This window comes from Canis lupus, chromosome 17, assembly GCF_011100685.1.
Source record: "Canis lupus familiaris isolate Mischka breed German Shepherd chromosome 17, alternate assembly UU_Cfam_GSD_1.0, whole genome shotgun sequence".
NCBI lineage: Eukaryota > Metazoa > Chordata > Mammalia > Carnivora > Canidae > Canis > Canis lupus.
Window position 1 is genome coordinate 18,436,207 of NC_049238.1, and position 16,222 is coordinate 18,452,428.

At 37.4% G+C, this 16,222-nt stretch overlaps 1 protein-coding gene and 1 long non-coding RNA gene across 3 annotated transcripts in view; one reads left to right on the forward strand and one right to left on the reverse strand.

Moving 5' to 3' along the window:
• Window positions 1-16,222, reverse strand: part of ATAD2B (ATPase family AAA domain containing 2B) — a 158,195-nt gene that overhangs the window by 100,989 nt on the left and 40,984 nt on the right. For both annotated transcript variants that reach the window (XM_038560889.1, XM_038560888.1), the window contains exons 8-11: window positions 13,724-13,799; window positions 6,511-6,609; window positions 4,317-4,428; window positions 812-927 (exon numbers count right to left, since the gene is read on the reverse strand). In XM_038560889.1, the coding sequence (XP_038416817.1) occupies window positions 812-927; window positions 4,317-4,428; window positions 6,511-6,609; window positions 13,724-13,799 (403 nt within the window). The remainder of the gene's footprint in view (window positions 1-811; window positions 928-4,316; window positions 4,429-6,510; window positions 6,610-13,723; window positions 13,800-16,222) is intronic.
• The window catches only part of LOC111090529, a 38,972-nt gene that overhangs the window by 9,363 nt on the left and 13,387 nt on the right, over window positions 1-16,222 (forward strand). The gene's annotated exons all lie outside the window — the stretch shown is intronic.

The following is a 16,222-nucleotide window of genomic DNA, read 5'->3' on the forward strand; positions in this document are numbered from 1 at the left end:
TTATTGATATAGAAAGGTTCTAGAGTATTCTGTAGAGTAAAAAAAAAAGGGTATATATAAAGGTATTACTGGATAATTTCACCTATATGAAATGTTTCTATGTGCCTAATATAGGCAAAATATAAACTTGATACACATATGTACATATACAAATATATCCCCTGCTCAGCAAGTCTGCTTCTCCCTCTCTGCCCTTCCCCTTCACTCATGTGCTCTCTGCTCTAATAAGTAAAATGTCCAAAAATTTTTAAAAATTAAATGTTAAAAAAAGGAATATCTAGTAGTTTAAACCTAACAGTCTATATGTACATCTTCAGAGTATTTCATTCTGCCTAATTTCCCTTAATTTCTACCCTTTTCTCAGTCTATCTCATAATCAAAACACAATTAATCTGATCATAAAAATAAATATCAAGCTTACCATTTCAAAACTACCCCATCACCAAGTCAAAGATAACACTTAATTGAAATTGTGTTTCCAAACACTAAACAACATACAGCACCAAACTCAATGCTATCAGGAAACCAAATTATGGAAATTCCATTTGGGCATTTGAGCAATCCACTTGTATATTCAAGGCCTGCATAAAGATTTATGTCTTGTGCGTGACTCTTAAAAGCTTAAATGTAAACTTCAAGAACACACTTAGTACCAAAGCCTCTGAACACTAAATAATAAAATTTCATTCCTAATTCTCATTGCTAGAATACAACAAATACATATGATATGCTTATACTTATAATCATTTACTAACTGAAATTTGATATATTAACAGTAGTAACAATAAACATCATTTAGAACATTACTCACCTTGGAGGCTGAATCTTAAATTTTTCAAAAATTTCTGGATATAGAAGTGGGAACACTACCATTTCCTTTAGTGCATGAATATGATGGCTCAATCCACCTATGCTATCAAACCGCACCTGGGAAGAAGGGAAAGTTTAATATAAAATAATTTTAACTGCTTATAGAAATTTTTTAATTTATGATAGTCTTATGACTCAGAAAAATATGCCTTCAGCAGGAAATGTTGAACATAAAGCTCAAAGAATTACACTTTTGAAATGTAGAAAAATGAACTCAGCAGTAAAATTCAAGATTACATTTCAGTTCAGCTAAATAAAGCTACCATTCTTTAATCTCCTAGTAAGTAAGGACAAGATTAATGCCCAATCTAATACTTTTTAATGGGTATCCACAGGAGATGATAAATTTGTACTTACACTCTAATAATTAAAATGCCTTTCAAAATACCATCCATCACATGCACTCTCAGCAAGGGCAATACTGTCCCCAAGGGGGGAAAAGCTGATTTAGAAATTGGGTAAAAAACATCTATAATGGTTTGTGACCCTCCAAAGCTCAACTTTACATAACCAAGTCTTATTCTTTATTTCTTGGAAAGATGTATTTACTTGGGGGGGGGGGGGGTGTCAAGTGAGGAGAGGGGGAGAGAGAGAGTCTCAACCAGATTCTTTGCCTGAACACAGAGCCTGAAGTGGGGCTCGATCTCACAACCCATGAGATCATGACCTGAACAGAAATAACAAGTCAGACACTTAACCAACTGAGCCACCCAGGTGCCCCATACCTAAAAGACTTTAGAAAGTAAAACTTGTATAGAAAACAGTACTTGATGGGACACCTCGGTGGCTCAGTGGTTGAGCGTCTGCCTTTGGCTCAGGGTGTGATCCCGGAGTCCCAGGATCAAGGCCTGCTTCAGGTTCTCTGCATGGAGCCTGCTTCTCCTCCCCGTTCCTGTGTCTCTGCTTCTTTCTGTGTGTCTCTCATGAATAAATAAATAAAATCTTTAATAATAAAAAAAAAAGAAAATACTTGAAGGAAATATTGCCAAAATGTTAACAATGACTGCCTCTGACTGCTGGATTGTGGTAGATTTCTTCCCCTTTAGCTTCATTCTGTTACAGTACTTGAAAATGTTTCATAATGAAATATTACCATACAGAAAAAACTTAAGTCATCTAGAAAAATAAATGCAGAATTTAAATAACAGAAACATTCTAAGAGAAACTATATTTTCTCATATATGATATCAAATTTTAAAGAAATACTACTAAAAAAAAAAAAAAGAAAAAAGAAATACTACTCTAATGAATGGGAGAGAGTTCTAAAATTAAATACATTCAAGAGAGGGAGGTGCTGGTAAACTAAATAAGCAAAGATCACTAAGTAAGGTCCTCGAAGGGGCACCCGGGTGGCTCAGTTAGGTAAGCTGCCAATTCTTGATTTCAGCTCAATTCATGATCTCAGGGTCATGGGATTGAGTTCCCTGTCAGGCTCCACACTCAGGGGGGAGTCTGCTTGAAATTCTCTCTCCTTCTGCCCCTCCCCCCACTCACGCTCGCTCACTCCCTCTAAAATCTTAAAAAAAAAAAAAAAAGGTCCTCTAAGAATGTGCACTAGTAGATAAGAGATTGTGAATTCAATATTCTAAATAAGGTCCTCATTAAAATAAGTTTTCTCCCATGACTTCAGATTGGAAATAGCTAACACTTCATTTTCAAGTATTACACAGCTACATTTATTTTTTTTTAATTTTTATTTATTATTTATGATAGTCACACACACACACAGAGAGAGAGAGAGAGAGAGAGAGAGAGAGGCAGAGACACAGGCAGAGGGAGAAGCAGGCTCCATGCACCGGGAGCCCGACATGGGATTCGATCCCGGGTCTCCAGGATCGCGCCCTAGGCCAAAGGCAGGTGCCAAACCGCTCCGCCATCCAGGGATCCCTACACAGCTACATTTAATAATTTAACTGATTCTCATGAGAAACTTGCTAAGTTGTTAAAAAAAAAAAAAAAAAAAAAAAAAGCTTATGGGAACAAAGAAAAAAAAATCAAATATAATCTTGGTTATGTAGTAACTATTCCAAAATATTTCCCCCCAAAAGATTATAACAGTAAGATCTATCACAGTAAGAATCTACTGTATCTTCTAAATCTTGTCTCTCTTTTCTACTACATACTTTCCGTAGGTACTATAACTCAATCCCCATAGTGATCTCAACTATCTTTATACTGGGGACTCATATGTGAATTTCTAGCTATTTCTCCTTACTTCCAAACCTAAATAACTAATTTCCTACAAGTTACTTCCATTTGTGATGTGACACTGACACCTAAACACGTCTACAACTAACTAAATCATCTTGATCCCTCAAAACATATTCCTCCTATAATGTTCCCTACCTCAGAGAGTGGATCCCATCCAGTCACTTACGCCAGAAACCTGTTTCTCTCCCTCATTCCCCAAAAGCAATAAATTCACTCAATTCCATCAAACCTGAATTCTCATCTGAATTCTGTCAAATCCATCTACTACTTCTTTCCATCATTACCGTCATGATCATTACTCCAGATTACTATATTACAACGATGTCTAAACCAGTTTCCCCCTCAAAAATAATAAATAAATAAATATATAAATAAATAAACAAGTTTCCCTAATGCTAGTCTTGCTTCCCTCAAATTCATTAACTACATCATAGACAGAGTGCTCCATCTAAAATGTAAAGCTGGGATCCCTGGGTGGCGCAGCGGTTTAGCACCTGCCTTTGGCCCAGGGCGCGCGATCCTGGAGACCCGGGATCGAGTCCCACATCGGGCTCCCGGTGCATGAAGCCTGCTTCTCCCTCTGCCTATGTCTCTCCCTCTCTCTCTCTCTCTCTCTGTGTGACTATCATAAATAAATAAAAATGTAAGTAAGTAAGTAAATAAATAAATAAATAAAAATTAAAAAATTAAATGTAAAGCTGATCATGAAATCTAAGCAGCTTCAGGATCCCTGGGTGGCACAGCGGTTTGGCGCCTGCCTTTGGCCCAGGGCGCGATCCTGGAGACCCTGGATCGAATCCCACGTCGAGCTCCCGGTGCATGGAGTCTGCTTCTCCCTCTGCCTGTGTCTCTGCCTCTCTCTCGCTCTCTCTCTCTCTTTCTCTCTCTCTCTCTGTGACTATCATAAATAAATAAAAATTTTAAAAATTTAAAAAAAAAAAAAGAAATCTAAGCAGCTTCAATAATACCACACTACACACCACAGTTTGTGGGGCCTTGCCATATTTGTCAGCCTCATTTCCTACCCATTTTTTATTATATATACCAGTGACACTGAAATGGAGGGAAAAAAAAATGTTGAGTAAGTATCACATGAGTGCCAGGTTCCAATATACATCAGAATACTAATAACGGTGATATCTGAGTTTTTATTTTTATTGTGTGTTGCTTTAGAAGGAATAATCTTTATTTAAAAAGAAAAAGCTAATTTTAAAAAAAACATTTACAAAACTTACTGATTTATCAATGTTCATTGGATCAACATCAGCCAAGCTTGCACCCACTTTGACACGTTCTCGAAGAATACCACTAGCTAAATCTTCTGCTCTGAAGTTCATAGGCAAACATCTGAAATTTATAAAAATGCAAGTAGAGAACATTAAGTTTCACATTTTTAACGTCAAAATAAGTGTAAATCTTTGATACATTTTCATCTTTCTCCATTTTCTCAAGACCCAGAAAATAATAAAAGATTTCATATTTTTAGGGATCCCTGGGTGGCGCAGCGGTTTGGCGCCTGTCTTTGGCCCAGGGCGCGATCCTGGAGACCCGGGATCGAATCCCACATCGGGCTCCCGGTGCATGGAGCCTGCTTCTCCCTCTGCCTGTGCCTCTGCCTCTCTCTCTCTGTGACTATCATAAATAAAAAAAAAAAAAAAAAAAAAGATTTCATATTTTTAAAGTACTTTTTCTTAGTTCCTTTCAACAGGGCAAAAATAAATTTATTCACTAGACAAAGCAAACAACATCACTAATCTCTATTCCTATATCCAAAGAATCCAACCTATTTCAAGTTAGAAAACAATATATGATATTGGATACTATAAAATATAAAATAAAAATAGATCTACATATATTATATACAGCACTAAATAAACTCAAGCTTTATTACACTATTTTTATTTGTCCTCAGGTATTATGTGGCTAGGTCTACTTGGTTAAAGAAATTTCTTTCGCTTTAATTCAAAGGAAACCAATTCCAGATCACATTTTGAAAATTAACCTTTACCTTTTGTGTAACTAACTTAAAATAGATCATTAGCCACCTAAATTCTTACACTGTATTATTTAATTTTATCACCCATAAGAAAATATATCTACTCCCTCTTTAAACCTTAAACACCAAAAGATGACATAAATAGCCTCAAAAAACTATACTTTCTATAATGAATCTACTTTTCACTCACATTTCTGAATCCTAACATACCTTAAAAATATACTTCCAAAGCAAGTATCAGAGAAGCTTAAATAGGCCTTAAATTCTTTTATTTAAACTTAGATTTTTTTCTTTTACATTTTCTTTCCATCATTCACATGAAGAATTCTTTTCAACATAAAATCTACACCAATCCAAACTTGTTTCCAAAACCAACTAACTGAAAATTTGATATTTCTACAATAGATATATATAATGCCAAATTATAGAAATACTTTGCTAACTATAAATTTTCTAAATTTATCTCTAGTAGTATAAATATAAGGTAGAAAACTAACTCAAATTTTAAAGAATAAATTATAATTTGACATTCTAATTACTTAATAGACAAAATACTGGTTCTTTCACCCAGTGAAAACTCCTGAGGTTTTAGTGAGTCATATAGTAATCAGTCATTTACCCTATGTAAGCAAAGACCACCAGATGGTACTCAATGAACCAAAATAAAACAAACTTTCCAATAAAATCCAAGGGCTCTTGAGATGATTCTATTAGAAACCATATCTTGCTATGAGTGCTGGAACCACTGTTAAGTATCTAAAATCAGCCTCATTAAATGGATTTGATAGAGGAGAAGTACCAACAAAATACTACCATAGCAGTTGGCCTCTGCCTCTTGGCTCTTTCTTAAGTTCCTGAACATTCACTGAGTAGTTACACAGTAAGTAATCTATGAGAGTTTTCCAGTGTTAGATTTCACATTTTTAACATCAAAATAAGTATAAATCTTTGATACATTTTCATCTTTCATCATCATCTTTCTCCATTTTCTCAAGACCCAGAAAATAATAAAAGATTTCATATTTTAAAGTACTTTTTCTTAGTTCCTTTCAACAGGGCAAAAATAAATTTATTCACTAGACAAAGCAAACATCACTAATCTATTCATTTATCCAAAGAATCCAAACTATTTCAAGTTAGAAAACAATATATCTGATATTGGATGCTATAAAATATAAAATAAAATTAGATCTACATATATTATATACAGCACTAAATAAACTCAAGCTTTATTACAATATTTTTATTTGTCCTCAGGACAAAATAGGCTACTCTAAGAATTACTAAGTAAAACCCAAGTCAGTGGATTACTCTAGTCTCAAATATGCATTGAATATTGGTGTTAGCAAAATGCTGGTACAGATAAGAATCCCATTCAAAAAATAACTATTCTTCCTTTTTTCTACCATGGATATAACAAAAAATTTATTAACCTATTTCTTGCTCTTGCCATGCTCTTTGATTTCCTTCTTTCAAAGCGTTCTTCATCAGAAGAAGTTGTGTCACTACTATGAATGGCATGCTTCTTTCTCCTATTTAAAGAGAATAAAATGCTTAAAATCATTACAGCAGCAAATGGTTTTAAAAACGCATTATTGTTGGGGTGCCTGGCTAGTTCAGTCTAAAGAGCATGCAACTCTTGGTCTCAGGGTCAGAAGTTTGAGGCCCCATATAGGGTGTAGAGATTATTAAATAAAACTTAAAAAAAAAAAAAAAAATGGAGCGCCTGGGTAGCTCAGTTGGTTGGGCAGCCTACTCTTGGTTTCAGCCAAGGTCCTGATCTCAAGCCGTGGGATTGAGCCACCCCTGCCCCTCAAACCCCACTGTCTCCTGCTCTGCACTTGGCACAGAGTCTACCTGGGATCCTTACACCTCTTTCTTCTTCCCCCTTGGCCCCTCCCCCTGCTTGCTCTCACTCCCTATCTCTAATAAATATTTTTAAAAAAGGAAATTTAATCCTAACACCCAACTTAGCTCCACAGTAAAAAACACTATCGTTATTCAGACATGTAAAAGCTATTAATTGGTTTTTGACTTTTAGCATTAAACTACAAATTAATCAAATAAAACTTAATAAGTCACAAAAAAAAAAATGTTATCAGTCCATGTAGTACAAAGAGATAGAGGGGCACCCTGCTGGCTCAGTCAGTAGAGCATGCAACTCTTGATCACGGAGTTTTAAGTTTGAGCCCCACATTGGGTGTAGAGATTGCTCAAAAATAAAAATCTTAAAACATTTAAAATAAAAAGAAAGAATAGAATGGAGAGAAGTGGATGTTTCTGTCCCTAATCTTAAAAGCAAGGAGAGGGGCAGCCCAGGTGGCTCAGCAGTTTAGCACCGTCTTCAGCCCGGGGCATGATCCTAGATGGGGGATCGAGTCCCCCGTCGGGCTCCCTGCATGGAGTCTGCTTCTCCCTCTGCCTGTGTCTCTGCCTCTTTCTCTGTGTCTCTAATAAATAAATAAATAAAATCTTAAAAAAAAAATTATGGAGAGAACTATGTGGAATTTAAGAAACAAAACAAATTAGCAAAGAAAAAAAGAAGATAAACCAAAAAACAGACCCTTAACTATAAAGAACAACCTGACTGTTACAGATTGGGGGGGGCCGGGGAGGCTAAAATACTCAAAGGGAATTAATAAGTACATTTATCTTGATGAGCACAGTAATACATAGATTTGCTGAATTACTATATTCACTAAAATCACGTATGACACAAAGATACCCATACTCATAACTCACCACTGTACAGAGGATCATAGACGTTACAAAAGGAAAGAAATAAAATACACAGACATTCAAACTGTCTCTATTTGCAGATGATAGGGTTTATGCAGAAAATACCCAGTAATCTACAAAACAACTACTAGAATAACAAAATTTGGCAAGGTCACAGGATGCAAAGTTAGTAAACAAATCAACTCTATTGGGCAACCTGGTGGATCAGCGGTTTAGCAACGCCTTTGGCCCAGGGTGTGATCCTGGAGACCTCGGATCAAGTCCCATGTCAGGCTCCCTGCATGGACCCTGCTTCTCCCTCTGCCTGTGTCTCTGCCTCTCTCTCTCTCTCTGTGTCTCTCGTGAATAAATAAATAAAATCTTTAAAAAAGAAAAACAAACTCTATTTTAAACCTTAGGGGATGCCTGGGTGGCTCAGCAGTTGAGTGTATGCCTTTTGCCCAGGGCATGATCCTAGAGTCCAGGGATCAAGTCCCACATCGGGCTCCCTACATGGAGTCTCCTTCTGTCTCTGCCTATGTTCTCTGCCTCTCTCCCTCTGTGTCTCTCATGACAAAATAAACAAAATCTTTAAAAATCAATCTTTGTAAGAAACAATTAGAAAGTAGGGTTCTTACAGAGTATTTTTTAAGTTTTTATTTATTTATTTATTTCAGTAATCTCTACACCCAAAGTGAGGCTTGAACTCATGACTCCAAGATCAAGAGTCACATGCTCTCCTGACTGAGCCAGCCAGGTGACCCTAGAAAGTAGTTTTATTTTTTTAAAGACTTTATTTATTTATTCATGAGAGACACAGAGAGAATGGTAGTATAGACACAGGCAGAGGGAGAAGCAGGCTCCCCATGGGGAGCCCAATGCAGAACCCAATCCCAGGATGCGGTGATCACACCCTGAGCTGAAGGCAGATGCTCAACCATGGAGCCACCCAGGTGCCCCGAGAAAGTCATTGTTTTTTTAATTTTTTTTTTAATTTTTTATTTATTTATGATAGTCCCAGAGAGAGAGAGAGAGAGAGAGAGAGAGAGAGGCAGAGACACAGGCAGAGGGAGAAGCAGGCTCCATGCACCGAGAACCCGACGTGGGATTCGATCCCGGGTCTCCAGGATCGCGCCCTGGGCCAAAGGCAGGCACCAAACCGCTGCGCCACCCAGGGATCCCGTCATTTTTTTTTTTTAATTTGTATTTATTTATGATAGTCACACAGAGAGAGCGAGAGAGGCAGAGACACAGGCAGAGGGAGAAACAGGCTCCATGCACCGGGAGCCCGACGTGGGATTCGATCCCGGGTCTCCAGGATCGCGCCCTGGGCCAAAGGCAGGCGCCAAACCGCTGCGCCACCCAGGGATCCCGAGAAAGTCATTTTTAAAAGCAATTCCAGAATATAAGAAATAGTGAAAGGGACCATAAGGGAAAGGAGGGAACCTGAGTGGGGTAAAAATTAGAGGAAGACAAACCATGAGAGACTCCTACCTGGGAAACAAAGGGTTGCTGAAAGGGAAATGGGTAATGGGCATTAAGGAGGACACGTAAAAAAAAAAAAAGGAGGACACGTGATGAGATGAGCACTGGGCGTTATACTGTATATTGGCAAACTGAATTTAAATAAAACTTTTTTTCATTAAAAATAATAAAGGTTGGGCAGCCGCGATGGCCCAGTGGTTTGGCGCCACCTTCAGCCCGGGGTACGATCCTGAAGATCCGGGATCAAGTCCCACGTCAGGCTCCCTGCTTGGAGCCTGCTTCTCCCTCTGCCTGTGTCTCTGCCCCTCTCTCTCTCTCTCTCTCTAATAAATAAATAAAATCTTTAAAAAAAAAAGATTAAAAAAAAATAGATGAATGGAATAAATATCCAGAAGCAGGTCAAAACATGTAATTTGACAATATGATTAAGACCGCAATGGGAATCAAAAGAGAAATCATAGACTAATTCAGTAAATTGGTTTGGGACAGCTCATTTTACAACTGCAAAACGAAGTTTAATCTGTACAACAAATCTTATATTAGGATAAAATTCAAATGGCTCAACATTTATTTATTTTATTTTTAAAGATTTTATGTATTTATTCATGAGGGACACAGAGAGAGAGGTAGAAACATAAGCAGAGGGAGAAGCAGGCCCTGCCCCACGCAGGACTCCATCCCAGGATCCCAGGATCCCAGGATCCCAGGATCACACTGAGCCAAAGACAGATGCTCAACCCCTGAGCCACCCAGGCGCCCTGGATCAAATTTAAAAGTAAAAAAATGATACCATAAAATTAAACGAAGATGAACTCCTTGAAAACTTGGATTAGGGATCCCTGGGTGGCGTAGTGGTTTGGCGCCTGCCTTTGGCCCAGGGCGCGATCCTGGAGACCCGGGATCGAATCCCACGTCGGGCTTCCGGTGCATGGAGCCTGCTTCTCTCTCTGCCTGTGTCTCTGCCCCTCTCTCTCTCTCTCTCTCTCTCTGTATGACTATCATGAATAAATAAATAAAATCTTAAAAAGAAAAAAAGAAAACTTGGATTATGGTAGGCTCTTCTCTTTTTTTTCCTTTTAATTTAGACAGAGACAGAGAAAGCTCGAGAGCACACATGTGTGGGTAAAGGAGGGACAAAGGGAAAAGGAGAGTCTTAAGCAGGCTCCGTGCCCAGCACAGAGCCTGAGCAGAGCCTGATGTAAGGCTGGATCTCACAAACCTGAGATCATGACTTGAGCTGAAATCACAAGTCAAACACTTGGAACCAACTGAGCCACCCATGAGCCCCTGGATTTGGGTAGGCTTTTTAACTATCATTTAAAATCTAAAAGCCAGGATCCCTGGGTGGCGCAGCGGTTTAGCGCCTGCCTTTGGCCCAGAGCATGATCCTGGAAGACCCGGGATCAAATCCCACGTCGGGCTCCTGGTGCATGGAGCCTGCTTCTCCCTCTGCCTATGTCTCTGCCTCTCTCTCTGTGTGACTATCATAAATAAATAAAAATTTTTAAAAAAATTTTTTTAAATAAAATAAAATCTAAAAGCCTTAAAAAAAAAGACTGATAAAAATTTGACTACATAAAAATAAAAACCCTCTAATAAAGACAACCAAAAACAAAGTAAAAAAAAAGACAAAGTACAAACCAAGGAAAAGAATGGCAACTTATGACAAAGGACTAATATAGAACTACTAAAAATAGATTTAAAAAAACAAACTATTAGAAAAATCAGCAAGGGACACCTGGGACGCTCAGCAGTTAAGCGTCAGCCATCGGCTCAGGGCGTGATCCTGGAGTTCCAGGATCAAATCCCACATCAGGCTTCCTGCATGGAGCCTGCTTCTCCCTCTGCCTATGTCTCTGCCTCTCTTTCTCTCTGTGTGTCTCATGAATAAATAAATGAAATCTTTAAAAAAAGAAGAAAGAAAGAAAGAAAGAAAGAAAGAAAGAAAGAAAGAAAGAAAGAAAGAAAGAAAGAAAGAAAGAAAGAAAGAAAGAAAGAAAGAAAAAAGAAAGAAGAGAGAGAGAGAGAGAGAGAAAGAGAGAAGAGAAAAATCGGCAAACTTTACAGACATTTCAGATAAAAGGAAAAACAAAAAGGCTTTTAGAGGCACCTGGGTGGCTCAGTCAGTTAAACTTCTGCCTTCAGCTCAGGTCATGATCCCAGGGTCCTGGAATCCAGCCCCACACAGGGCTCTCCATGAGGAGCCTGCCTCTCCCTCTCTCTCTGCCCTTCCCCCCTGCTTGTGCTCTCACTCTTTCTCTTTCTCTCTCAAATAAATAAAATCTTTATTTTTTTTTTAAGATTTTATTTATTCATTCATGAGAGACACAGATAGAGAGAGGTAGAGACACAGGCAGAGGGAGAAGCAGGGTCCATGCAGTGATCCCGACGTGGGACTCAATCCAGGGACTCTAGGATCACACCCCGGGCCAAAGGCAGGCGCCAAACCACTGAGCCATCCAGGGATCCCCAAATAAAATCTTTTAAAAAAGGGCACCTGACCCGGTGGCTTAGCGGTTTAGCACCGCCTTCAGCCCCGGATGTGATCCTGGAGACCCGGGATCGAGTCCCACATCGGGCTCCCTACATGGAGCCTGCTTCTCCCTTGACCTATGTCTCTGCCCCTCTTTCTGTGTGTCTCTCATGAATAAATAAATAAAATCTTTAAAAAGGGAGCCTGAGTGGCTCAGTTGGTTAGACAGCTGCCTTCCACTTTGATCATGAGCCCAAAGTCCTGGGATTGAGCCCCACCTCGGGCTCGCTGCTCAATGGGCAGCCTGCTTCTCCCTCTCCACTGCTTGTGCTCTCTCATGCACACACTCTCTCTCTCTCAAATGGATGAATAAAATCTATTTTAAAAAATCTTTAAAAAGAAAAACAAATGGCTTTTAAACATATGAAAAAATATTCTCATACGTGATACAGAAATTTATTTATTTTTTATTATTTTTTTGGGATACAGAAATTTTTTTTTTTTTTTGGGATACAGAAATTTAAAATAAATCAAGATCTCTTCAACTCTCAGACTAGCAAAAATCTGAAAGTGTGGGAACATATTTTGTTTGCAGGAATATGGGAAAATAGGCACTTTCATACATTATTGGGTGGCTTGCAAACTGTAATCAAAGTTATAATCTCATATTCCCTCAAGAGATTCCACTTCTGAGAAATTTATCCTACAAATATACTTGTACACATATACAGTATTATGCAACACTATTCATCATATTTTATAATAGCATAAAATGAAAACAATCTCTCCGTAAGAACCTAAAAATTTTAATATATCTATAAATGTAATGTGTAAATATAAATGTAAATGTGAAGTTATACTATACAGAAATGAAAAGACAATTAAAAGAATTAAGTGAAAAAAAAAAAAAAGAATTAAGTGAAAAATACAAGGTATAGGATCATGTGCACAGTATATCTTGTGTAAAAAAATGGGCTAACAATCAACATGCATGTACATACATATATATATATATATGAACATACTCTCTAAGGATATAATAATGTTACTATGGGAGAGAGAGACTACAGAGGTTAGAAAAAAAGTTTTTCCGTATTCATTTAAAAATGTTTAGGGACACCTGTGTGGCTCAGTGGCTGAGCATCTGCCTTCGGCTCAGAGTGTGATCCCGGAGTTCCGGGATCAAGTCCCAGATCAGGCTTCCTAGAGGAAGCCTGCTTCTCCCTCTGCCTATGTCTCTGCCTCTCTGTGTCTCTCATGAATAAATAAAATCTTAAAAAATATAGTTTATTCATTGTATATTCCATGTTGCCTTTTCAGAAAATATAATAGACAAGACAGTTTCAAAACCAAAGAGTGGCCTTTTATCTACATACGAAAGAAAGAGCAAAGGAGTAAAAAAAGTAGTAAAGAGTAACTGAACCAGTGTTTCAAGTGAAAGCAATGTGAGTTGTTCAGATGCAACTCTACTGGGACGCCTGGGTGGCTCAGCGGTTGAGCACCTGCCTTCGGCCCACGCCATGATCCTGGAGTCCTAGAATCAAGTCCCACATCGGGCTCCCTGCATGGACCCTGCTTCTCCCTCTGCCTATCTCTCTGCCTCTCTCTGTGTGTGTATGTCTCTCATGAATAAATAAATAAAATCTTAAAAAAAAAAAAAAAAGATTCAACTCTAAGAGCCCACCAGAGAGCTATGTAGTTTTAAAGGACATAACTTTTAAAACAGTAATTATTCCAAGCAAACTGAACCAGGCAGAGAACAGTCACATGTAAGGTAAAAACCACTAGTCCCTAATTAAAGAAAAATGCCATTTAGTTCCTCATTGGCATTATCAACACAATTAATACCTATATTTGAAAAAAAAAAAAAACCTCTATTTTAATTATAAGGTATTTCGTTATGTATTTTTTAAAGGATATATCTGAATAACAGATACAAATATTTCCTATCAAAAACCAACAAAACATACCTGATATGACTTCTTCTTGCTGGAGATCTATGAATATCAAACAGCGTGTTTTCCCTCTTTTTTTGATGAGCTGGTACTTAAAAAAAAAAAAAAACACAACACAGAAATAACATAATAAATTGATAAGCTAATGTATAAAAGGAGTAGAAATTACTTCTAATAGAAGTTATACAAGAATAGGGACGCCTGAGTGGCTCAGTGGCTGAGCTTCTGCCTTTGGCTCAGGGCGTGATCCCAGAGACTCCCTGCATGGAGCCTGTGTCTCCCTCTGCCTGTGTCTCTGCACCTTTCTCTGTGTGTCTCTCATGAATAAATAAAATCTTTAAAAAAAAAAAAAAAAAAAAGAATAGAAGCTAGTCATATGTGTTCAAGTTCCAAATGCTATCTAGAAGGAGCACAACAAAATCAAAAACTCTGGTAGGTAATAAATAGCATAAGTTGCAAATAAACTTTCTAAAAAGATGTTAAATTGGGACACCTGGGTAGCTCAGTGGTTGAGGGTCTGCCATCGGCTCAAGGCATGATCCTGGGATACAGGATCAAGTCCCACATGGGGTTCCTTGTAAGGAGCCTGCTTCTCCCTCCACCTGTGTCTGCCTCTCCCTTTCTGTATCTCTCACAAATAAATAAAATCTTTAAAAAATAGAAAGATGCTAAATTAAATCTTTGTGATTGTGACAACTGAGTGACTCAGTGGTTGAGTATCTGCCTTCAGCTCAGGGTATGATCCTGGTCCTGGGATCGAGTCCTGCATCAGGCTCCCTGTGGGAAGCCTACTTCTCCCTTTGTCTATGTCTCTGCCTCTCTCTGTGTGTCACTCATGAATAAATAAATAAAATCTTAAAAAAAAAAAATTCTACTCCTCTGCCTCTCCCCACATACACATTCTCTCTCTCTCGCTCCCCATAAAATAAATAAATCTTTTTTAAAAAATAAAAATAAAAAAATAAATCTTTGTGATTTAGGGTTAGATAATGATTTTTTGATACTACACCAAAAGCATAATCCATTTAAAAAACTAATAAATTGGAGTTCATCAAAATTACTAAATTCTGCTCTTTGAAAAATACTAGTAAGAAATTAAAGGAGACAAGCTACAGACTGAGAAAATACTTGCAAATCATGTATCTGATAGAGAACTGATATCCAAAATACATGAGAAACTCAAAACTATCAAGAAAATAAACAACTCACTGAAAAAATGGGCAACAGATTTTAACAGATACTTCAGAAATAACGCTGGCAAAGCAGCATATACAGATGCTCAACATCGTTTGGGAAATAGAGATTTAAACTTCAATAACTATGTATTAAAGTTAATTTCAAAAACAGATAACAAGTGTGTGGCAAGAAAATGGTGCAAATGGACTCTCATACACTCTCAGGAAGAATGTACGTGGTACAGCCACTTTGGAAAACAATTTGGCAATTTCTTTGCACATTAAGCATACACCTAATCACAAAACCCAGCCATTCCACTCCTTGGTGTTTATAAGAAAAATGAAAAAATATGTCCAAAGACTTGCATATGAATGTTCCTAACAACTTTATTTATAATAGCAAAATACTAAAAATGTCAACAATCCAAATGTCCATCTACAAATAATGGATAAACAAATTATGATATATTCATACAATGGAATGCTACTTGGTAATAAAAAGAAATAATACACTTTTATTGTTACTTTCAACATGGAGGAGTCTTACAATTACGCTGAGTGAAAGAAGTCAGACAAAAAAAGAGTACATATGGTATATAAAATTCAAGAAAATGTAAATTCATCTATGGTTAAAGAAAATAAATCAGATCAGAAGCTACCTAAGGATTGGGATGGTGACGGCTCCAGAAAGTTAGGAGTAGATTACAAACAGGCAGAAAGATATTTTGGGGGTTGATAAACATGGTCATGATCTTGATGGTAATGATAGTTTCATAAGTATATACCTAAGGTATTTCCAACTTGCCAAACTGTACATGTTAAATATTCTAATAAAGATTTTTTTAATCTAGAAAAATAATTCACAATTTTCTATCTTTCCATATCTCCTCCATGATTGAGAGGGCTACATGTGCCAGTGACTCCTAACTGGTATAATGTCCGCACACACTAAAGGCAAGCTTCTAGTAGATACCTCTGATCCACACCTTCCAGACATTAAATCATTATTTCAAAGCATTAGAGTCTGAGTATAAATATCTCCTATAAATATCTCAGTCCTTCCTTAAAAATATTATGCTAAGTGAAAGAAGCTAAATACAAAACGTCACAATAAGGCAACTCTGTACACAGAAAGTACATTAGTGGTTGCCAATGGCTGGTGGGATGAAAGTGTAGAAGTAATAAAATGTTCTGGACTCAGAGATGATAACTACATAATCCCTGTAAATATACTAAAAACCAGTGAATTCTACAGATTAAAAATCAGCAAAACCCAACAAAAATGGTGAAAAGAAAAATAAAACAGCACCTATGTGAGTACCTGTCATTATCTTAACAG